Source organism: Solea solea, chromosome 7, assembly GCF_958295425.1.
Source record: "Solea solea chromosome 7, fSolSol10.1, whole genome shotgun sequence".
Classification (NCBI taxonomy): Eukaryota; Metazoa; Chordata; class Actinopteri; order Pleuronectiformes; family Soleidae; genus Solea; species Solea solea.
Genome location: NC_081140.1, coordinates 26920443 through 26944784, shown reverse-complemented (window position 1 = coordinate 26944784; position 24342 = coordinate 26920443). Strand labels below are relative to the sequence as shown.

Genomic DNA, 24342 nt, shown 5'->3' with positions numbered 1-24342 from the left:
AAAGAGGGGAGGAAGGGAGGACACACCGGCTCTAGCCCCGCCTCCTTTATGCACACACACACAGGAGCAGCATCAGAGGCAACAAAGGGAGGCTGCGTGGCTCAGATGAATCCACTGATCCACTGAGACAAGTTACATCTGCAGAGACACGTTTGACCACATCTGTCCTCACCTCACAAGGTAAGACCAGAGATTACACACACACACACAAATACAAATATATACCATATCCGTATTATTAACCATTATTCTGCATATCATCGTCACATTGTTCATTATTGTTGACCAGGTTAATGCTGTAGATGCTGGATGATGTTGTGCTGAAGCATCAGAGCTGTGAATGTTGAATAGAGGCAGAGCAGCAGGACATGGGCGTGACATGTTACTGTGCAGACGTGTGTCTGTGTGTGTGTGTGTGTGTGAAAATGTGCATTAAAGCTGCAATCAGTGACATCTGTGACACTTGCTGTAAAACAGTGGTCCTTCACCTTTTTCGTGAGGGATCCATATTTATCCATTAAAAAAGAGAAAGTGTTTCAAATATATATCTACACAAAGAAGATTTTTAACACAAAAGTCTGAATTATATTTTTTGTCATTGGTAGTATGTTCCCATTGAATTTTTGGTAAGAATCTCCCCACTGATGACGTCACAAAACGATATAGTATTTTCAAGAAATCCCTATTTCTTAGTAAAATGGTCAAAATCTGTAGATTACGTATTATGGATTTCTAGTCAAATTAAAATTGCACACGGTTCAGTCACATTTAACAAGTTCAGATGCATATATAGCATTTTAACAATTCAGATTACCTTTGACAAGAAGGTTATATTTTAAATCAGCATGGGTTTAGCTATAAGTGTGTCCTCCTGTTAGCAACTTCCTGCCCACAGTTTGCAATGAAACAATCTGAATATTTTGTCATGGGTAGGTGATCACCCAAGTATGTTCCCATTCAATTTTTGGTAAGAATCTACCCACTGATGACGTCACAGAAAGTTATGGTATTTTCAAGAAATCCCTACTTCTCTGTAAAATGGTCAAAGTCCGTAGATGACGTATTACAGATTTCTTGGCAATTGTAATGTAACATGGTTCAGTCCCATTGAACAAGTTCAGATGTGTATATCTCGGGGACATCTTTACAGATCAGGATGAATTTTGTCATGATTACGTAAAATAGTAATAGCCATAAGCAGCCAGAAAGTTCTTCTAGATCCAGTGGATCAAATGTAAAACAAAATATGATAAAGTAATAAAATAGCACAGTGGAACAAATAACAGTTAAACCCAATATCATCAGGACAGTAAAATTTACCAATTTTCACAAACTAGCGCTTACACATTGTTAGCCGTGGACGCTACAAAGTAACATACAATTTTCCCTTGTATTTTCATAACTCATGACTCCCTGTTTTGTTGATATATTCTGTTAATTTCACCTTCATGTACACATCTCAAGAGTCTATGTATGTACCCTGGCTTTTGATAGCAGCTCTGAGTAGCTCTGGTCTGCTAACACAGACCCATACAGTGAGTAGCCTACACAGATTCCAATGACATGCTTTTACTGAAAAAACCCTGAACCCTATAACCCTAATCGTGGGTGGCGATATACACCCCTGTTTCAGCTTGTTAGTATTACCTGTTTTCTTGTCTGGTACCTTTTGTACACCTACTTGTTCCATCTGTTACCGAGTCAAATGTCCCAGGGAAGGGAACTGTGGAAAATGTGATTGTCAACTCCTTAGAATACTTTTTTTTATTGTTTTAGTTGGATGAGCACATTAAATACATTCAACATTCTACAGCTTCCGTCCAGTTTCTGAGAAGAAAATTGCTAGAAACAGCAACAAGTGTAAGTATGTAGATCAGGGTTTCTCAATCTTGGCCTTGGTCCTAGGGACCCACTGGCCTGCATGCTGTAGATGCTGTAACACACTGGGTCCCCATGACCAAGACCAGGACCCTGTTGTAGATTATTTGATGAAAATTGTTTGCTGGTTGTCTGATGAAAAGGCCGAAGTCTAATTTATTTTTCCGATGGGAAAACTTGGAGCCCTAAACTGGGGTGGAGTGGCTCAGTGGTAAAGACTGGTACACTGTGTGAGAAAGATATCATGGTCGCAATGGTCGCAAGTTCGACTCCACTCTTGGCTGATTGTACTTAATTCTATTGTAAGTCGCTTTAGATAAAAGCATATGGTAATGTAATGTAAACTTACATTTTTCCCTCTCAAAAATAAATCACATGCTATATCAGAAGCACTTTGTCATCCCTGTGGAGCTTTGGTGGCTGTCAGTGGGGTTCAGGCCCCTAGGTTTGGTAACCTCTGTTTTAAATGGTTTCAGATTAAGTGCTGACTCACTTCCTTGTGTGTGTTATTTAGGGTGTAGTAGCACTGCACAGTCATGGAGCTGGAGCACTTTGACGAGCGGGACAAAGCTCTGAGAAACACCCGGAGAGGCTCGAGGGGGAACGGGCTGCCCAGTCCCACTCACAGTGCTCACTGCAGCTTGTACAGAACCAGGACTCTGCAGGCACTGAGCTCGGAGAAGAAGGCCAAGAAGATCCGATTCTACCGCAACGGGGATCGTTACTTCAAAGGTATTGTTTACGCCATTTCTCAGGAGAGATTCAGGTCTTTGGATGCACTTCTGGCCGACCTCACACGATGTCTGTCCGACAATGTCAACTTGCCACAAGGGGTGCGGACCATTTACACCGCTGATGGTGTGACAAAGATCACCAGCATGGACCAGTTTGTGGAAGGTGAGCATTTTTCCGCAATGTTGGATACCACTTTTTCGTGTACCGATGTCACAACCTTAAGTATTTACCACCGACTGTGTTTAACAATTGTGCTTGGTAAAAATCTACCCACTGATGACGTAGGGCTGCTCGATTATGGAAATCACAATTATTTCAAACGATCACTCGTTGACTTGAACTTGAAACAAATGGAATTTATTGCACGTAAAGTGGCTTTAAACATGACATTTTTGAATTTACCCTGAAATAACTATAAATGATTGTATATTGTATACAGTATATCTTTACTCACACTGCCTGTTTAACCTAGGGATTCCACTGAATGCCAGTGTTCTATTTTTGCCGGATGATGAGCGGGACAGGAAGTCAAACGCCATTAAAAGCATTATTTTCAGAATAAAAGCCCCATTTTTGCTTCGATTATTTCGTTTTCTGTAAACGTTTGGGGCCTTAATCGTAATTAAAACACAAATTTCGATTAATTGCACTGCCCTATGACGATGACCCAACTCTTATAATGGGCACAACTCAATTGTGCCAAATGACAGTGAATAGTGCCAAATCCCAACATACATTATCTCAAGGCTCTCTACAAGAAATCTTAACAATATTATAGATATTATATTTACAGGTCATACAGTGAGCAAATACTAGGCATCAGTGGAGAGAAAAAAACTCTGACGGAACCAGACTCAAAAATGTGCAACATCTGCCTCGGCCGGTTGTGATGAAAGGAAAAATGGGGGACAAGTGAGGGAGGAAGCTGAGGTAGAGATAGTAGAAAGAGACCAGGAGCAGTTGTGTCAAGTTATCAACCAACTAATCAGATTTGAAAGAGTCTCAGTTTGAAAATGGCATGCATGTACTGTATATACAGGATCAGACTAAATTTAATCCGGATCTGATCCAGATTATGTATTTGGTGTCAGTTTAAATGTTCTTGTTCTCTGATTGCTCTTGTTTTGGCCAAAATATTAAGACTGTTTTCATCTTTTCCCCCACAACAATACAACAATAAAGAATTATACTCTCAATTACTTATATTAACTTTTACTGAACAATTAACATGTTTGGTCTGTCTCTCCAGTTTACTTTTTTTTACACATTGTAAAAAGAAAAACAATGAAAAACCAGTAAAACTAGTATTTATGTTCTTATGATATACATTTTTATTATGCCAAGACCGGTATGTAAAAGTTGGAAGTAATTATGACTTTTTATCTCATAATTATGACTTACTTATATTAGGATATTATACTTATATAGTATATCTTTATTATTAAGGCTAAGTTTTACCTCTTCTTTTCTGGTGGAAATGGGCTTCCATATGAAACAGAACATTGAGAAAGCAACTTAATTTTAATTTTTCTTCACATTCTCAAGTTTAAAGTGAAAGTTGTCATGACTCAGAAGCATTAATCAAGTGTCTGAGGACAAAAAATGTGTAAACTTTGTGTAAACGTTAATACATAAATAATTAAATAATAATAAGCCCATGCTGGTTCCTCCTGGTTCATCCAGATGAATTGTTTAATTGATTCATTGGTTTACCTCTGATATGGATGCCAGGATACTTAGTTATATGATGATTTTGTGTCATCAGTTAAGACACAAACTTCCCCTACAACAACAGCTGATGCAGATGAAAACAAAATGGAAGACTTTTACAGTTTTGTACAGCAGTGTCACACCGTCCTGTTATCTTTGCTACGATTCTTCTGAGCCTCTGTTTTCTGGAAAATGGAAAGTCTCATCTTGCGTTTTTCATCCCTCTGCAGGAGAGAGCTATGTCTGTGCCTCCATAGAGCCGTTCAAGAAGCTGGAGTACACAAAGAATGTCAACCCCAACTGGTCTGTTGGTCCTAAGACTGCTGCCGTGCTCCGAGACCCGTCTTCTCTCGGCAGTGCCAAAGCTGGGAGCCCGGAGACGAAGGAGAACAAGGAGTTCATTAAGCCAAAACTGGTGACCATCGTCCGCAGCGGAGTCAAGCCTCGCAAGGCCGTACGAGTCCTGCTCAACAAGAAGACAGCGCACTCCTTCGAGCAAGTCATGACTGACATCACGGACGCCATAAAGCTGGACTCTGGTGTCGTCAAGAGGCTCTTTACTGTTGACGGCAAAATGGTAAGTGATTTTTTTTATTTGAAATGATTTGAAGTTTTCACATATTGGCAACTTTCGAATCCTTTCTGACCTGGCTTTCTGACCTTCCTATTTTAGACGAAGTATTTTTTATCACATTTCTCTGACGTTATTTTAAATTTCCATTATCTTTGGTTGTTTGTGTGGCACCATTGGCCTGTATATCTATAATATCCAGTCTTGTCTAAAGTACCTGAAAGGGATACTTGAGTAAAAGTACAAGTATGTTACCAGAAAAGGATTTTGGTAGTAGTTGAAGTTTTTTTTATAATATTACTTCAGTAAAAGTCTTAAAGTATATGACATTTACTGTACTGAAGTATCAGAAGTCAATTAGACAAGTAAAAGTATTTATAAAAAAGTGAGGAGTTAGGATTGAGCCATGGTGGCTCAGTGGTAGGGTGAGTTGTCTTTTTTGGGGGGGTTTGTGGGTTCAATTCCTGGCTCTGCTAATCTATAATCTGTCCTTGAGCAAGACACTTAACCCCATGTTGCAGCATGTGAATGGGTGGAAACTGTAGTTTCCTGCCCCTTTAACTACATTTTATATGGAAAACAGGCCTCAGGAAAGTGTAAGGGACTTACACTGTCAGAAAACTATATATATATGTGTAAAAAAAAAAAAAAAGCACTTTCCCACACTATCACTACCTGAATCTCGATCTGTGTCCAGACCACCACTAAAATCGAATCACGTCTTCCCCACGTTATAGCCCACATCCTCAGAAAATCTAATAAAAATCTGGCCATTACTTTTTCTTTTACAGTAGTTGTGTTTCTGTCAAACAGACAAATCAGCCAGGAACAAAAGCTTCCTCGCTAAAGGTAATAACATATCATTGTGCAATAGAACACCTCTCCTATTAAATCACAGCGCTACATCATCAGCTACATTTATGATACACTGTGTAACGGTTATTTAAGGAACACGATCTACTTATTTTTGCAAAGTCACGTTGACGGTGCTCCTCGTACTCCCACAGGAGGAATCATGCGTTACAACAGATTCGTGCTTACAGCAGCGCGAAAAACAGGTTGGTTAAATCTGACAGCATCGTCTATGAGTGAGTGCTTCTGCCCATTTTTCCAAGATAGCTTTAGCTTTCAATATCTGGCAGAGATTCAACCGTTTAGGAACTGGTTTATGGTACTGAGAAGCTCTATTTCTCTGTTTTCCAGTAGTTTGTTTTTTTTCGAATTTTCTATTTACCACAAACGTTCTCGGAGTTATGGTTATTTGTGTGGCACCATTGGCCTGTATATGTATATGTTATGAGAAGTACGCATGCCAAGTCCTGTTGGCGACGACAGGATGGTAACAAAACTCAACTCAACTCAACTCATACTTTATTTCTAAGAACAGAATTACACTAGTTACACAAAAGTCACAACATGATGCAGCAGCTACAACACAAACACAAAATTCACAACACGAAAAAAAAAAAAAATCTCTCTTAACAGCCTTTGGTTTCAATGGACCATTTCTGTAATAGTTTCTTATTTTATTGTATCTTTATATCTTAACAAGAACGAAACACAAACACAAAATTTGCAACGTGACACAAAATTAGCAACACAAACAAAAGCAACAACACAAACACAAAGGTCACAACATGATGCAAAAGTCGCAACACGAACAAAAGCTACAACACAAAGACAAAGGTTACAACATGATGCAAAAGTCGTGACACGAACAAAAGCTACAACACAAACACAAAGGTTACAACATGATGCAAAAGTCGCAACACGAACAAAAGCTACAATACAAACACAAAGGTCACAACATGATGCAAAAGTCGCAACACGAACAAAAGCTACAACACAAACACAAAGGTCACAACATGATGCAAAAGTCGCAACACGAACAAAAGCTACAACACAAAGACAAAGGTTACAACATGATGCAAAAGTCGTGACACGAACAAAAGCTACAACACAAACACAAAGGTTACAACATGATGCAAAAGTCGCAACACGAACAAAAGCTACAATACAAACACAAAGGTCACAACATGATGCAAAAGTCGCAACACGAACAAAAGCTACAACACAAAGACAAAGGTTACAACATGATGCAAAAGTCGCAACATGAACAGAACACTGACTGCTTTCCACCAGTACGTGGACTGTAACACCAGGGGGAATAGGACTTTAGATCTGATGTATGCAAACGTGAAGGATGCATACACAGCCACCCCTCTGCCTGCACTGGGGAAAGCTGATCACAATCTGGTCCTGTTAAAACCCCACTACATCCAAAGAGTTAGGAGGCTGCCTACAGTCACACGCTCATTCAGGAAGTGGTCTCCTGAGGCTGAACTGGCCCTACAGGACTGCTTTGAGACCACAGACTGGGATGCTTTGCATGGATCCCACAATGAGAACATTGAGGCGGTGGTTGACTGCACAACTGAGTATATCAACTTCTGTATGGACGTTGTTGTTCCTGTAAGAACTGTACGCTGCTTTGCTAACAACAAGCCCTGGATTACAAGCAACATCAAGGGTCTTCTGAACCAGAAAAAGATGGCTTTCAAGGATGGTGACACCCAGGAGCTCAAGCGGATACAGAAGGAACTCAGAGTCCAGCTCAGAGAGGCGAAGGAGCAGTACAGGAGGAAGATAGAACAAAAGATGCAGGAAAACAACATGAGGGAGGTGTGGGAGGGCATGAAGACAATCACTGGCTGCAGCTCCAAGAGAAAACCCCCCATGGAGAGCGATGTGGGTAGGGCAAACCAGTTAAACCAGTTCTTTAACAGGTTTGATCACCCCATCCCATTCACACATCTGAATGCTGATGCCCTCACCCCTCACCTCACCCCCCAACTCACACAAGCCTCCACTAACACAGATGAGGACAACTCCCAACCCCCCACCACACCACCCACGATCACGGCAGCTCAGGTTTATGGAGAGCTGAGGAGGCTGCGTCCTAACAAAGCTGCAGGTCCAGATGGAGTGTCACCTCGACTGCTGAAGGCCTGCGCGCGGGAACTAGGTCACCCCCTTCAGCACATCTTCAACCTGAGCCTGGGACTGGGGAAGGTTCCCCAGCAGTGGAAGACATCGTGCATCATCCCAGTCCCAAAGAAACCCCATCCTGGAGAGATGAACGACTTCAGACCTGTGGCCCTGACGTCGCACGTGATGAAGACCATGGAACGACTGGTGCTTCATCACCTCAGGCCACAGACCTGCCATGCCCTTGACCCCCTACAGTTTGCTTACCGGGAAAAGGTGGGAGTGGAAGATGCCATCATCTTCCTGCAACATCGATCTCTCTCTCACCTGGACAGAGGCAGCGGTGCTGTGAGAATTACATTCTTGGATTTCTCCAGCGCCTTCAACACCATCCAGCCTCTGCTTCTGAGGGACAAGCTGTCCGGGATGGGAGTGGGTTCACACCTAGTTGCCTGGATAAGTGACTACCTGACCGGCCGACCCCAGTATGTGAGACTGGGGGAATGCAGGTCTGACATGGTGGTCAGCAACACGGGGGCGCCGCAGGGGACTGTGCTCTCTCCTGTCTTGTTTACCCTGTACACGTCTGACTTTCAGCACAACTCAGAGCTCTGCCATGTGCAGAAATTTGCGGACGACACAGCCATTGTTGGCTGTATCAGGAGCGGAAACGAGGATGAGTACAGGGAGCTCATCCAGGACTTCGTCAAATGGTGTGACAACAATCATCTGCTCCTAAACACCACCAAGACCAGGGAGATGGTTGTGGATTTCCGGAGATCCAGGGTGCACCCAGAACCAGTTCTTATCAAGGGGGACTGTGTGGAGGTGGTGCACACCTACAAATACCTGGGAGTACAGCTGGATGACAGGCTGGACTGGACCACCAACACAGATGCTCTGTGCAGGAAAGGACAGAGTCGCCTGTACTTCCTTAGAAGGCTGGCATCCTTCAACGTCTGCAGGAAGCTGCTACAGACCTTCTACCAGTCTGTGGTAGCGAGTGCCCTCCTGTACACAGTGGTGTGCTGGGGGGGCAGCCTAAAGAAGAAGGACGCTTCACGCCTGGACAAACTAATAAGGAAGGCAGGCTCTGTTGTAGGCACAGAACTGGACAGTCTGACATCGATAGCTGAGCGACGCACACTCAACAGGCTCCTGTCCATCTTAGACAATCCACACCATCCACTACACAGCACCATACACAGACAGAGGAGCAGCTTCAGTGACAGACTGCTGTCAATGTCCTGCTCCACAGAAAGACTGAGGAGATCATTCCTCCCCCATGCCATCAGACTCTTCAACCTGCATCATACATGACACATACATGCAAGCACACATGTACATCTCATTCTACAACGCCTTTATATTTTTTATATATTTTTTCTTTTTTCCTTTTTATACATATGTTTCAGTTTATATTTAGACTGTACATAGACCTGCATGCCTCTTATGTTTCTATCGTGTAACATATTCTGGAGCTGCTGAACTGTGAATTTCTCTGTGAGATGAATAAAGTATCTATCTATCTATCTATCAGAAGCTACAACACAAAGACAAAGGTTACAACATGATGCAAATGTCGTGACACGAACAAAAGCTACAACATGAACACAAAAGTCATAACATGAAGTAAAAGTGACAACATGGACAAAAGCTATAACCCAAACACAAAATTCACAACACGAACAAAAGCTAAAACATGAACGCAAAAGTCGCAATGTGATGCAAAAGTTGTAACACGAACAAAAGCTACAACACAAAAGTCACAATGTCGCAAAAAAAGTAAATTCTTCCTCTCTCCTTTTCTTTCAGGACTTTCAAATTCAATCAGGGGTTTTTTTTACCAAACAAGCATTTTTCTCTTCTGTCGGGGGAGAATAAATTGTATGTTCCAAGGTATTTTACCTTTCTCAAGAGATTTGGGTTTTGCATTTTGTATCTCGTGATCACCCTTCTAACATTAATCCATGGTGTTTTTCTGGTATTTTTGCATTTGAAAGACAAACACAAAGCAGCCATAAAAACATTAAGTGCTCTTCACCTGAGAGTGCTTCGTTATCTTAGGGCTTTTTTTCTCCACCACTAATACGTTAATTGCTGACAAGTGGAGAAGATGGACGGATGCATTTGTCGGATCAAAGTAGATCGGTGAAGCCTTTGGGGAAAATGCTGTCTCTGTGCAGCAGCTTTTCACATTTGGCTGCGGTGACCTCTATTATCTGATCATTTTAAAAATGTTTCTACTTTATGTTCTCTCATTTTCACTTCTTGCAGGAACTTTATTTATAAAGCACTTCACAAACAACGCAGTTGATGCAAAATGCAAAGGAGAATGACGACATAAACACGTGATTATGATGGAAGTAACATCCATGGTGAAAAATACACATCACACACACACAGCTTAGCATGTCGTTCATGACCTGGTTCACATTTGCCGTCAAAGCAGGGCAAGTTTTCCTCCCAAGTTTTGAAAAGTGAATTAGGAGAAATAGTATGGTGTATGGTGGCCCAGATGGCTCACTGTGAATGCAAAAGACAAAACGCGGGACCAAAAGTCACAATACGAACAAAAGCTACAACAAAAGCACAAAAGCTACAACACAAACAAAAGCTACAACATGAACGCAAAAGTCACAACATGATGCAAAAGTCTCAACATAAAAGTCGCAACGCAAAAGTTGCAACATAAAAGTCCCAACATCACGCAAACGTCAAAACACGAAATAAAAGCTACAACACAAACACAAAAGTTTCAACATGATGCAAAAGTCACAACACGAACAAAAGCTACAACACAAACACAAAAGTTACAACATGACACAAAAGTCACAATACAAATAAAAGCTACAATGTGAACTCAAAAGTCACAGCACAAATGCAAAAGTCAACAGAATGTTGCTCCTTGATGTTATGCTAAAGTTGCTGAAGCTTATTATAAGCAGAATATGTAAATGTGAAAAAAATAAACTCATTAACAACTAAATTGCTCATTCGTGATGATCACATTATTCACAGTAATTAAGCAACAACCTCTTTCATTCAGCTTCTTCTTCACATTGGTGATTTGCAACATTTTGCAGCATTAGCGCCTCCTGTTGTCATATCATTGTTGGTACAGCTGCCAACACTCACTCCAAACCTTTACCTCTTCTATTGCATTGTGGCTTTTTTTTTCTTCTTCTTTTTGCATTCATGTTGTAGCTTTTCTGTCCGTGTTGAGCCTTCTGAGTTGCCGTAGCTTTGCCTTTTGACAATAAATATTGACCGTCCCATTTCTCACACCCCGTCTCCAAGGAAACACGTCCTTACAAAAAGTGAGACACAGCCCAGAAGGTTGAAAGCCATCTGGGAATACGTTGCTAAATGTATGAGGAGAAAATGGGTTTCTAGGACTCACATCTTATATTCCTATGATTTGTGGCACAGTTTTCAGATATTTGAGATATTCAGCGGCTGAGTTTGTACCAGACTTTTACAGTTAATGATGAGCTGTCACACTTAAAGTCATCATCAGGCAGAACATCCTGACACAGATTCATCTCAACGGGACACAGTTTTCTAAAATCTAAACTTAAAAATGCTGAACTAGATATATTAAGTATTACAGGAATCTTGGTAAGGCATTTTGCTTATGCAGTGTATAATTAATTGATCTAACTGTGGTTATGTAGCCTCATAGGATGTAGTATGTCAACTGGAAGGTTGTGGGTTCGATTCCTGGCTCTGCTCTACAATTTATTTAGGAAATGTAGTAAAAGTACACAATATTTTAGGAAATGTATTATAAGTACACAGTTTATGTGGGAAATGTAGTAAAAGTACACAATTTATGCAGGAAATGTAGTAAAAGTACACAATCTATTTACAAAATGTAGTAAACAATTTATATAGGAAATGCAGTAAACTATTTATATAGGAAATGTAAAAAGTACACAATTTATTTAGGAAATGTAGTAAAAGTACACAATTTATGTAGGAAATGTAATAAAAGTATACAATTTATTTAGGAAATGTAGTAAAAGTACACTTTTTTTAGGAAATGTAGTAAAAGTACACAATATTTTAGGAAATGTATTATAAGTACACAGTTTATGTGGGAAATGTAGTAAAAGTACACCATTTATGCAGGAAATGTAGTAAAAGTACACAATTTAGTTAGTATATGTAGTAAAAGTACACAATTTATTTACGAAATGTAGTAACGAGTAACAAAGATAGGTAGTGTGTAGTGGAGTAAAAGTTGCGAGAACTATAAATAACAAATTAAAGTAGAGCTATGTGAATGTTGTACTTAAGTACAGTAACAAAGTATTTGCTATTATGACTCAGAAAACCGCCGAGGTGAGGAAAGTTAAAATAAAAAATTTGCTTTATCAACCCTTTCTCGTGGTTTCTATGGTGACATGGTCCCCCAAGCTGGTTGCTAAGTAACAGCCTCTGCGGCAGAGCGGTGCAGGAGTGATGTAAGGTGTGTGTGTGTAGTGTGTGGAGCCACACACTACACACACACCCTGCAGAAAGATGGAGCACATGGCATGGCAGCACGATAATCTCGGGATATGATCCAATCTGTGCAGGATTTTCACGGCCAACAAATCTGTCTTCACAAGTTATTTTTGGAAGTACTAGACGGACATTTTTAGTGAATCAAAGGTGGATGTAAGAGCTGTTCAATTCTTATTTGCTGGTTCTTTAATTGTCTTTTTTTCTTCCGTTCCTGCTCAGCTGTTATTGATTTATCTCGATGCTGGAGTTTCTCACGCTGTGATGCCACATGGTCAAATATCCACCCGCTGACATCCAGGAGCTTTTTTCATGCACGCTTAAACTTGTATTAAATGACCCGCCTGTGCTTTTTGGTCCTGGGACGGACACAGTTTGTTCTTTTTAAAACACAAACATGAGGAGTCAGTAAATTCTCCAGCCACAGCTACATCATTAGCCGATATATATATTAACTCTGAAAGTACAAAACTTAACTTAAAAGTTGTAAAACTGAAAGTTGTGAATTTGTTTTTAATATTGAAATTGATTTTTGAAACGTGGATGGAGCAAGCCAAAAAATACGAAAGAGGCACAGGGCACAAACCGGTTCGTAGCCCGGAGTTTGTCATGAAAATGTAAAAATACACAATTTATTTAGGCAATGTTACAAAGGTACACAATTTATGTAGGGAATGTAGTGAAAGTACACAGTTTATGTATGAAATCTAGTAAAAGTAAACAGTTTATGTAGGAAATGAAGTAAAATTACACAGTTTATGTAGGAAATGTGGTAAAAGTAAACAGTTTATGTAGGAAATGTAGTAAAATTACACATTTTATGTAGGAAATGTAGTAAAAGTACACAGTTTATTTAGGAAATGTAGTAAAAGTACAAAGTGTATGTAGGAAATGTAGTAAAAGTACAGATTATGTAGGAAATGTAGTAAAAGTACACAGTTTATGTAGGAAATGTAGTAAAAGTGCACAATTTATTTAGGAAATTTAGTAAAAGTACACAATTTATTTAGGAAATGTAGTAAAAGTACACAATTTTTTGTTGTGCTCACTCCAAAAACAAACAAACGTTGATATATTTGAATGCACTTTTTTAATTATATATAGCGGTATGCTTTTATTACGTAGATGACACCACTGGATGAGGTCTGTTTGAAAACGCGCCACTGCCTTGGTGTGATCCTGGCATTTATTATGGGATGGGACAGAGAGCATTTGCATGACTGAGTGGGTCAGAGTGAAGACTTGGACCTTTGGCATTTAAATCCCTGCAGTAATGGATGTGGCTTTTGCTCTGTAATTGTATTATACGCACACTAACATCGCTAACGTCAGCGTAGTCAGCGCTTCCTCGCTGAAAGAGACGTCAACAGCCACTAGAGGCAGCAGATGTATCAGTAAATGTGATGAATGGACCATTTGTGCTTTCATTTAGAAATTGTGGAGTGGAAGTGGTTGAGATTAATGTTGTTCTGCGAATCCGGCAGAACGAAATTAACTCCAGACGACCAAGTCTCTTCTTCATGTTGACCTTGACTGTCATAAATTTTTGGTTTGGCCCACACATGCTCGCGATCGACGTTAAATGTCACGCTCTGCATCTGGACTAGTGATGGTCCTTGGAATCTTGGTCAAAGTCAGTCCGTCATTTTCTTTGGTGAGACAGAGATCTTGGAATTGGAGCGCAAGCACACTTTGTAATTGTAATTACGCAACGGTTTGTGCTATCGGAAAGATTCCAGCGGTTTCTGAAAGCTGAGGAGTTGCACATTAAAGTCCAACATGTGGTTATTACAGTAATTTTACTCATGCTGTTGCAGGAAGCCAGCGAATCAGCGAGAGTTGGAAAACTGCCTGTAGATAGTTTCCATTTTTTGGCCTGTTCTTGGACATTAAGACTCAAACAAAAGCTATTTTAAATGTGTTATACCTTGTCAAATTTCAAATTTTACGCACTACAGTGTCTTTGTAAATGAAACAGGGCCTGTATTTACAGGATTTTTTTCAGGTCCTGTTTTTACGAGATTTTCTTTGGGGACTGTTTTTACGAGATATTTTTAGGATCTGTTTTTAGGAGATTTTTTAGCGTCTGCTTTGGGGAGATTTTTTTTGGGTCTGTTTTTAGGAGATTTTTTAAGGTCTGTTTTTGGGAGATGTTTTTAGGAGATTTTTTTAGGGTCTGTTTTTGGGAGATTTTTTTCCTGTGTTTGTTTTCACGAGATTTTTTTTATGGGTCTTCCTGTCCTGCGTAGATCTAGTCTACATACATCAAGCAATGCAGGGCACGTGAAACAGTAGGTGGCATCATAACAAACAAGGAAGACTTTTAACTAAATATGAACTTCTCATTACCAGAACCCCTAGACTGCTTGTGTTTAGAAAATTAAAAAAAACTATGGACTGGTGATCTGTCCAGGGTGTGTTCCCGCCTTTTGCCCTATGTCAGCTGAGATTGACACAGCACCCTCATGTGGAGGATAAAATAGTAGAAGATGATTTTATCTGATTTTATTTATTTTTGACCACCAGTATTAGACCGATACTGATACTGTCCGATGTCATGTTTCCCAAAGTTTATCTCTTTTGTGCTGAGTCACTGTCTGTTTACTTTTCCACTAAAAAGGGGGGAGATTCAGCTCCACCCCAGTCTGTTTATTTGATATGATGACATGATGTGTACATGGATCAGCTTCTACAGCTGTTGTTAAGCTCTTCAAACTGGAAGGCTTGTGTCTGCACGAGTCAGATAAAAAAAAAACAACAACCCAACAATCAATATTTGCACAGGATGCTCAGGGACCATGTTGGGGGATGAACGGGTGGATTGAGTGGGTGTGTTGGGGGATGGTCGGTCTGATGAATCTGCTGTGTCATTGAACCAGCAGGCAAAAATAATCAATATTAACCATCACACACTCTTATTCTTCTTCCTTTCTTCTTTTTCTGCTGTTGCTTCTGATTCACCTTCAGTTTCCCGTCAAATATTTGAACATTACCTCTTATTTTGACTTAAAATCTTACATTTTTCCTGTTTTAAAAATGATCTCTGATTATGTGCACCGAGATTATGTCCATTTGTTTTCAATTGTAGAATCACCATACAATTTATTTATTTATTATATTTATATATATAACCATTATGCAACTTATAATAATTTTTACGAGATTTTTTTCAGGGTCTGTTTTAACAAGACTTTTTTTAGTGCTGTCAAGCGATTAAAAAATTGAGAGATTAATTAATTATGATCTGTAATTACTAATCTCTTTTTTAATCTCATCAATTACTGAAAAAAGCCCTGAACTTGATGTATTTTCTTTTAAATTAATTATTACAGCAGATTAAAAGATTGATATATAACAAAAAGTGGCTTTATAAAGTCATTTATTGTTTTAACAACCTTGAACAGATGCAGCCATTTAAATTCCACTGTGTTCTTTTGTCAAAATCCAAAAAATTAGAAAATACAAATAAAATAAAACATCATCCATATAGACCCTTTCATTGTATACAAACATTCCAAGCCTAGTAGCCTGTCGACTAGTTCCACTTGTACTTGTACTACTACTACTTCACATTTCTGTGACATAGCGCTCAAAGGGTAGCCTGTCGGTCACAGGCTTGTTCATATGCGGGGTGTTCTCCAGTTAAGTTTGGCTTTGCTATGGCTCGCTAAATAGCTAACGTCTTCACTGCTAACGTTAGCTGTGGCTGCACGCACGACACGGTGCTTTGCATTGACGTGGTAGGCTAAACTTGAGCTGCTTCGGTGGTAAGCTAACTCTAGGCATATCACTTTACCTTTATCAGTGGTGCCGTTGGGGTGCTTTTAAAATCGCATACAGAAACAGTAAAGTTAGAGAGAAATTTGATTAACGAGATTTAAAAACATGACTGTAATTAATTAATCGCAATTAATGTGATAATTTGACACCCTTACTTTTTTTCAAGTCTGTTTTTACGCGATTTTTTTTCAGGATCTGTTTTTACAAGATTTTTTTGTGGGTCTATTTTTGCAAGACTTTTTTAGGGTCTGTTTTTACGAGATTTTTTTTTCGGGTCTGTCATTATGAGATTTTTTTTAGGGTCTGTTTTATGAAAAAAATTTCCGGGGTCTGTTTTTACGAGATTTTTTATCGGGCTGTTTTCACAAGATTTTTTATGGGATCTGTTTTTTAATGAGATTTTTTTAGGGTCCTGTTTTTATGAGATTTTTTTTCAGGTCCTGTTTTTACAAGATTTTTTTTTCAGGCTAACGCAAATGCAGTGTTGCGATGTGAATTATCACAGTTGGAGCCTGTGGAATTATTATTTACAGTGTACATACATTTACACAGAAAAGGTAAATGAATAGGACTGCTGTGAAAATAAAATAAAAGGAAATATATTATATATTCTACTTAGATGTGTTCGTTTTTATTGTTTTGACTTCACACGTCACCGTGACAACGTGCTGTGTCGGCCTTTTTTTTACCAACGTGGTTATTTTGTCTGAAGCTCGTCCTGCTCTCTGCACAGAACATGACAATGAATTGGAATCTTAAAGTAGCCGTGTGTGTGTGTGTGTCTCCCCCACCTCTCATCATCGCAGACTCGGCTGTGATTCCGTCTGGCTGCCATGGCAACGGCTGTGCTATAGCTCTCCTGCTCCCACTGGGAACACTGGAAACACCCCACTCCTCTAAAAGCACCCAGCCCCCCACTGAAACGTTATAGATGTGTGTGAATATAGAGCGACACTGAGAAAAGCTGCAGTATTTGTGTTCTCCTCGTGCACCCGATTTTGAAGGAAAATCATTCATGAATTAAAAAAAATAATAATGATGACTCTTTTAATGTTGTGTTATTTTGTCATTTCATATATATGTTTATATATATATATATATATATACATATACATATATTATATATATATATATATATATATATAAAAAATATATGTTTTTCCAAGATATTTGGGTCTGTGTTTACGAGATTTAGCTAACTTTAAGGGTGCATAAACCTGGTCCTCTGACACATCAGAGGTGACTCTAATGTTGAAGGAGAACTTTAGGTTAAGAAAATAACCCAGGTTCTCTGAAACATGCGCTCAGAGCTCTTGGTTCTCTGGCTGCTCTCGTTAAACATCAATAATCCATTTGAGTGGAAGATGAGTCGGCATCTTTTATGTATTCATGACACAGCATCCAAGTCCATCGAGTTTGTCTTTGTAGAAAAGTGTACAATCTCTGTTTAGTGACGTGTTTATTGTTTACACTTTCCGATATCTGATCCAGGGATTTTAACGCGTATCGGACTGATACTGAGTTTCTTCCCCAGTAACACTGATTCTTGATGCGGCGTGATGTTAAAAAAAGCATGTTTTAACAAGATTATTTCAATTAATTTGTCCTGGAAAACAGAAGACAATCCACTTAAAATTCATAATAAGGATTAAAAATGATTACATGAGCAGCAGGTGCTGCTTACAGACTGAACTGATGATAATACAGGTTTAAAAAGGAGGGTTTTTTTATTTATTTTTTTACTCACTTCAAAAACAACAACAGCTGAAACAAAACACTGTACATCAGAGATATATACCTATCTGTGTGCAGATAAGTGACAGGATTGTTTTTGACTTGTGTTGCCAGGTTACCTGCCTTCAGGACTTTTTCGGGGACGACGACATATTCTTTGCATGCGGCCCAGACAAGTTCCGATACCAGGACGACTTTAACCTGGATGAAAATGGTAAGTGAAGCTCTAAAGATAGAATTTATATTTATTTCACAGTCAGACATTTTCATGGCAAGTTCCTTTTATTATTTAGTGGAATTATTAGAGGGATCACTCCCACTATATGGCATGTTCCCACCTTGTCTTTCTTCTTCTGCCGATTTTCTTTTGGTCTGTTAACTAGTTAACGACATACTTCAACATAAAAAAACAATAATTATCCAAATAAAAGCCAGATAAAGGTACTTTTTCTTTTGTGTGTGATAAATGTGTTTGTCAGTCCACATTTTCTGCCCTCCATCAGTGCTGTTGCATTTAGAAAACCTGTGTGTATCACAATATTGTTTTGATCACAGAGTGCAGTTTGGCGAAATCTGCATCGTACGGTCGACTTCCCACCGTACACGGTCGCTCTTCCCCAAGAAGCGGTGGGTTTTCACGTAGGAGCAAATCTCCTTCATCCACTGGTTCAGGTTAATGTTTGTATTTTCATTCATGACATTTTGGTTCATTGTCGCTTTCTAATTAAAGTAACAACTGAATTGATAGGACTAGGTTCGAAAAATCACATCAATCTTCATTTGAAAAGATATACCATTGCCATTTCCTGTATCCTCAGCACTAAACTGGCAAGACCATTGTTACAGTTTTTTAAATGTAATTTCTTCACAATGTTGTATTTCTTTGTTTATTTCTCTTATACTAACAGTCAACGGCACCGCAGGCAGTCAACTGTCCACGCCTCGGTCTGGAAAGTCCCCGAGTCCGTCTCCGACCAGTCCAGGAAGTCTCCGAAGACGACAGGTGATAAAAATTTATTTTAAGATATTGAATAAATCCAATATTCTGCAGTATACTGCATTATCTTTGTGCATTTAAAAGCACAAATTAATTATATATTGTATTGGCATATCGCACTTTTATCTCTTATCATTTTAATGTCTATTTCAATTTTAATGTTTTTTGTATTTCTGTGCCTTTATAGAGCACTTTGAGTTGCCCTGCGTATGAATAGTGCATAGAAATATACCTACCTTGCCTTATACAATATTAAAAAAGTTAAATTAAAGTCATATTGCTCCTTTAAAAAAACCTAAACCATATATAAACTTATCTACCTAACCTGCAAACCAAGATGCTCATATAAAAATCAGAAGTAGAAACTACACGTAAGCTAACACTGCTCTGCTTAGTGATAGCTTGCTAACAACACAAACTTGCTAACAACACGAACACCAATTGCTTGAGTACAACTTCCCCTGCTGTGGCAAAATCTATATTAAATACACATAAACCTAAGTTTTTACAGTAGTATTTGCTGTCTTGTCTGACACTTTGAATTATCAGCGTGAGCAGTGTTAGCATCAGGCTAACATTGTAGTTTTTTTTCCTGCTGACTCTTTGTCTTCTAAAAAGGCGGTAGATTCAGAGCCAGGCTGTTGAAAACACTCAAAAAGTGTCACTTGCTTATGTTTTTATTATTTATTATGTATATTATATAACCTTTTATTTGCAAAAACAAATAGTTTGAATGCAAGTTCTATCAAAAAACCCTGCATTTTTAAGTGTTCATATGGAAATCCTGTGTATCACACCAACTACACCACTGATAGTCGCTGTGTTTAGCGACTGTAAAGTGGAGAGAAATCTAACCATCGCTGCCATCAACGTTAATTAATCATAAGTTTGACTGCTGGGGCAGCTGTGGTGGTTATTTTCCACTCTTTTCAAACCACACGTCTTTGTGCTGGTCAGGCGGTTCGTGGATTATTAGACCACGCTTTTATTTTTACTCAAGGCTGGCATAAACGCAGGCTGTAATTACATTTTCTCCAAGATTTCAGAAAGACAAGTCTATTGTTCTCACTCTGTGATTCTCTCTTTTCTTCTCCTTCCTTCAGGGATCTCAACACAGTGGCTCTTCACTGTCTTTAGCTTCTACCAAGGTTTGCAGCTCCATGGATGAAGGAGACGGACCAGGCAGCGAAGGCAAGACGAGACACGAAGCATGAATTTTTTAATTATCACTTACTAAGGCTGGGTGATATTTCTTGTAAATAATATCTCAATACTTTTGGGCTATATCTACTGTAGATATACGAGATATATCTTGATGTATCGCATCATAAAGCTGAGCAAACCTCTGTTTCCCAGAGGTTTTGGTGCCATATTCTCAACTAATTTTGTTCTGAATATAATGAACACATTTCAAATTAGATTTAATCGGGTGGAGGGAAAAACGGAACGAAAATAAAATAAATTGGCAGATTTTTCTTCAGAAAAATCCAAATTGGTCAACTTCTGATCTGGGACGTTTTGTTTTACTCTGCAGCTGAGTTTGTGGACGACTCGTCTTCAGTCCCCCCCTCCATCACAGAGCGGTACAAAGTGGGGAGGACTTTAGGTGACGGAAACTTTGCGGTGGTGCGGGAGTGTGTGGAGAAATCCACAGGGAGAGAGTTCGCTCTGAAGATCATCGGCAAAGACAAATGCAGAGGAAAGGTGGGACCGAGTTTCTGTCTTGTGTTTGGATCTCGTGTCGTCCCCCTGGCGCCGCATGCAGGAAGTGATTTGTTTTAAAGTCAAGACATGATATGTGTGAAACATAGTAGACAGTATGCTAGAAATATATCAGTTATATTTCTAGCAACTTTCACTCCACCGCTTGATCCTCAAGCCACAGAAATCCAACCAGGGCTCAAACCCGGGTCTTCTTGCTGCAAAGACAAGAATGTTAACCACTACACCAACCATGTGGCCGTCTCTGTTAGTCATTATGTCCAAATACTACTTGATGAGATTCTTTTACACTGTAGTTTTCACCCATTCACACGCTGCAACATGGGGTTAAGTGCCTTTGCTCAAGGACCCATATAGACTAGCAGAGTCAGGAATTGAACCCACAGTTGAAAGACAACCTGCCCTGCCACTGAGCCACCATGGCTCAATCCTAATGCCTCACTTTTTTAATACTTAAGTACGTCAATGAAAGACGAGTAATAGAAAATGCGCTGCGTGAATAGGTGTGAATGGCAAAACTCTAGTGTAAAGTGTGGTCAACGAGACTTGAAAAGCGCTGTATAAATATAGACCGTTTGTCTTTTAATATTATAAAAAGTTCTACTAAAGTCATTTTCTGGTAAGATACTTTTATTCAAGTATCACCTTTAAGGTACTACTATACAAGACTGGATTATATCACATTTTGCTCTGAAATGACTGAAAAGGAGGCTCCTCGCTTTAATTCCTGTTGATTTTCAGGGGTTAATTTTTCTTTTATCACACAGGAACACATGATCCAGAGCGAGGTGTCGATCCTTCGACGTGTGAAACATCCCAACATCGTGCTTTTGATAGAAGAAATGGACACACACAGTGACCTTTATCTTGTCATGGAGCTGGTGAAGGTGCACATTATTGTTTCTTATTTATCATCGGTTCTTTTGGTTCTTTACTTTCGTTGTTTTTAACTTTCCGTACAAAGCATAAGACACCTTGCGTATTCACTTCGTAGAGGTTTTGGGTTTTGATGTGATTTTACATTTGCTTGGTTTCCTCTCTGCAGGGGGGCGATCTCTTTGACGCCATCACCTCCTCTAACAAATACACCGAACGAGACGCCAGCTGTATGCTCTTTAATCTGACCAGTGCCATCAAGTACCTGCACGGTCTCAACATCGTTCACCGAGACATAAAACCCGAAAACCTGCTGGTAATTGTTTGGTTTTTTAATCATTATTTCACTTTTATGAAATAAGAAACAATTATATTTTGTCAAATGAAACATCATTGAACTATTAACACCAGGATTTAGTTCTTCAAGTGAATATTATTGTTTATAATGTGGTTAATTGTTGTACTTACTCACAGTAAGAGGCTGCTTTGAGTGTGGGAAGAAAAACCTTTTAAACCCTCAAGGGTAACCTGGTTTACTAGTTTACACAAATGCAGTGTCTGCTGCTGTTGTGTTTTGTTATTTTTTTTATTTCAATTCAATTATTTCGTAAAAGACGAGTGGTCGTCCATTGTCTGTCACAGGTCTTCGAGCATCACGACGGCAGTAAGTCCCTCAAACTGGGAGACTTTGGTCTGGCCACGGTGGTGAACGGGCCTCTGTACACCGTGTGCGGCACGCCCACTTACGTAGCACCTGAAATCATCGCCGAGACGGGGTGAGCCGGTGGTTCACTCACAATTGATCATGCAGGTGTTTGTCAATAAAAAGGAAACAAAAATAGTCCTTTTTTTTTTTTGCTCCTGCTGTTACAGTTACGGTCTAAAAGTGGACATCTGGGCGGCCGGCGTCATCACCTACATCCTCCTGTGTGGATATCCTCCTTTCAGAGGGTACGTACTGTACGTGCTCCTGCAGAGTCAGGAATAACTTTTATGTGAGGAGCTTGGTTTTGGATGTTATTAAAAATGTGTTTGTTTGTCTTCAGCAGCGGTAAAGATGAGGACGCTCTCTTTGAACAGATCTTAAAGGGTCAACTGGATTTTCCTGCAGCGAACTGGGACAACGTGTCCGACTCTGCAAAGGTTTGTTGATTTCGTTGAGACCATTTAATACTATTTTTTTTTGTTACCCCTTTAACACTGAGCGTATTATGAGACGACACGCCTGCGCAAGTGTACTTCGCATTACCGTAATTACACGGTTTGTGCTAATGGGAGAAATTCCAGTGGTTTCTGAAAGCTGAGAAGTTGCACAACAGGTGATAAAAATGTATGTTCAAATATTGAATTAATTATATAACTTGTATTGGCAAATCACACTTTTATCTCTTATCATTTTAATATCTATTTTAAGACAGTGTTAGCATCAGGTTAACATCTTGTACTGAGAAGTTAAGTTGAGAAGTTGCACGTCAAAGCCGACGTGTGGTTATTACGGTCATTTCACGCGCGCTGTTGCAGGAAGTCAGGCGAAATCTGCCTCTTTGTCGCCAGAGAGGAGAGAGTTGGAAAAACTGTCTGTACATAATATATTTTTTGTCCCGTTTTTGGACAATGCGACAAAGATTGAGACAAAACTTTTCGTTTTTCTTCATTTTAAACTGTTAATATGCTATTTTAACATGCAGTGAATGGTAAATAACTGCCAGATGTTGAAAGTTATTCTGGAAAGTGTTTATTTTGCCAGTTGTAGCTTCTTGAATTTGTTACTGTGTTGTTTACATACAGGTGTTTCTGCAGTTTGAAACATTATGGTATTTTGTTCAGCCGTTAGAGCAGGAGAATTCAATACGAGTACATTTAAAATAGAAATAATCTTGTGCGGAACATCTGTGTGTGTCGGTAAGTGAGACTTGTGTGTTTTTTTGCTTCAGGCTCTGATCACTGCGATGCTGAAGGTGGAGGCAGATCAGAGATACACAGCAGTTCAGGTGCTCGATCATCCCTGGGTCAACGTAAGTCTGACCTTCAAAGAACCTCTACAGAACCATCAGAGGGTGAAAAAGTCTTATTGCACTCAACATTACTAAATCTGAATAAAATCATTCAATTTAACAGTGGACGAAGCTCATTTCAGGTCCAGTTATTCATACATAATTCTGCTAGAACAAGGAAACAATAAGTATGTACAACAGAAATGCTATAATAGTGTTTTCATTGACAGTGTATATGTACAAATGAAAATGTTCTATATCAGCGAGTAAATAACACACAACAAGCAGATGTTTGTCTACGACTGCATCACAAAACCCACACAGGACTGAGGCAGAAAACACTCTGCTGTTGTGTTTGTTTCTGCAACCCAGCGTCTGTACCCAGCGGCTGTACCCAGCGTCTGTACCCAGCGTCTTTACCCAGCGTCTGTACCCAGCGTCTGTGCCGGCCCACTTCTTCATTGACTCCCAGAAACTACTACTAAACTACTAACAAAACTACTACTAAAACAACTACCAAACCTACTATTAAATTACTAGTAAAACTACTAAACTACCACAAACAACTACTGAAACAACGACTACTAAATTACTACCAAAACTACTACTAAAACTACAAAACTCATTCTAAAACAACTACCTAGACTACTACCAAAACAACTACTATTAAATTACTACCAAAACTGATATTAAATTACTAACAAAACTACTACACTACCACAAACAACTACTACTAAAACTGCTACTAGACCTACTACCAAAACTACTACTAAATTACTACTAAAACTACTGCCAAAACAACTACTACTAAACCTACTACCAAAACTACTACTAAATTACTAAAAAAA

The 24342-nt window shown here is 39.3% G+C and overlaps 1 protein-coding gene across 3 annotated transcripts in view; it reads left to right on the top strand.

The window, feature by feature from the left end:
• The window catches only part of LOC131462171 (serine/threonine-protein kinase DCLK1-like), a 29952-nt gene continuing 5610 nt past the window's right edge, over nucleotides 1–24342 (top strand). Inside the window, exons 1-14 of one of the 3 annotated variants that reach the window (XM_058633167.1) lie at nucleotides 1–180; nucleotides 2393–2775; nucleotides 4554–4900; nucleotides 18020–18119; nucleotides 18461–18532; nucleotides 18814–18908; nucleotides 20006–20093; nucleotides 20437–20606; nucleotides 21392–21511; nucleotides 21670–21816; nucleotides 22143–22276; nucleotides 22374–22451; nucleotides 22547–22643; nucleotides 23435–23515. In XM_058633167.1, coding sequence (XP_058489150.1) covers nucleotides 2415–2775; nucleotides 4554–4900; nucleotides 18020–18119; nucleotides 18461–18532; nucleotides 18814–18908; nucleotides 20006–20093; nucleotides 20437–20606; nucleotides 21392–21511; nucleotides 21670–21816; nucleotides 22143–22276; nucleotides 22374–22451; nucleotides 22547–22643; nucleotides 23435–23515 — 1890 coding nt within the window. In that variant the 5' untranslated portion in view covers nucleotides 1–180; nucleotides 2393–2414. Of the gene's footprint in view, nucleotides 181–2392; nucleotides 2776–4553; nucleotides 4901–18019; nucleotides 18120–18460; nucleotides 18578–18813; nucleotides 18909–20005; nucleotides 20094–20436; nucleotides 20607–21391; nucleotides 21512–21669; nucleotides 21817–22142; nucleotides 22277–22373; nucleotides 22452–22546; nucleotides 22644–23434; nucleotides 23516–24342 lie in introns of all 3 variants that reach the window. The other 2 variants (XM_058633166.1, XM_058633165.1) reach the window with 2 other exon arrangements.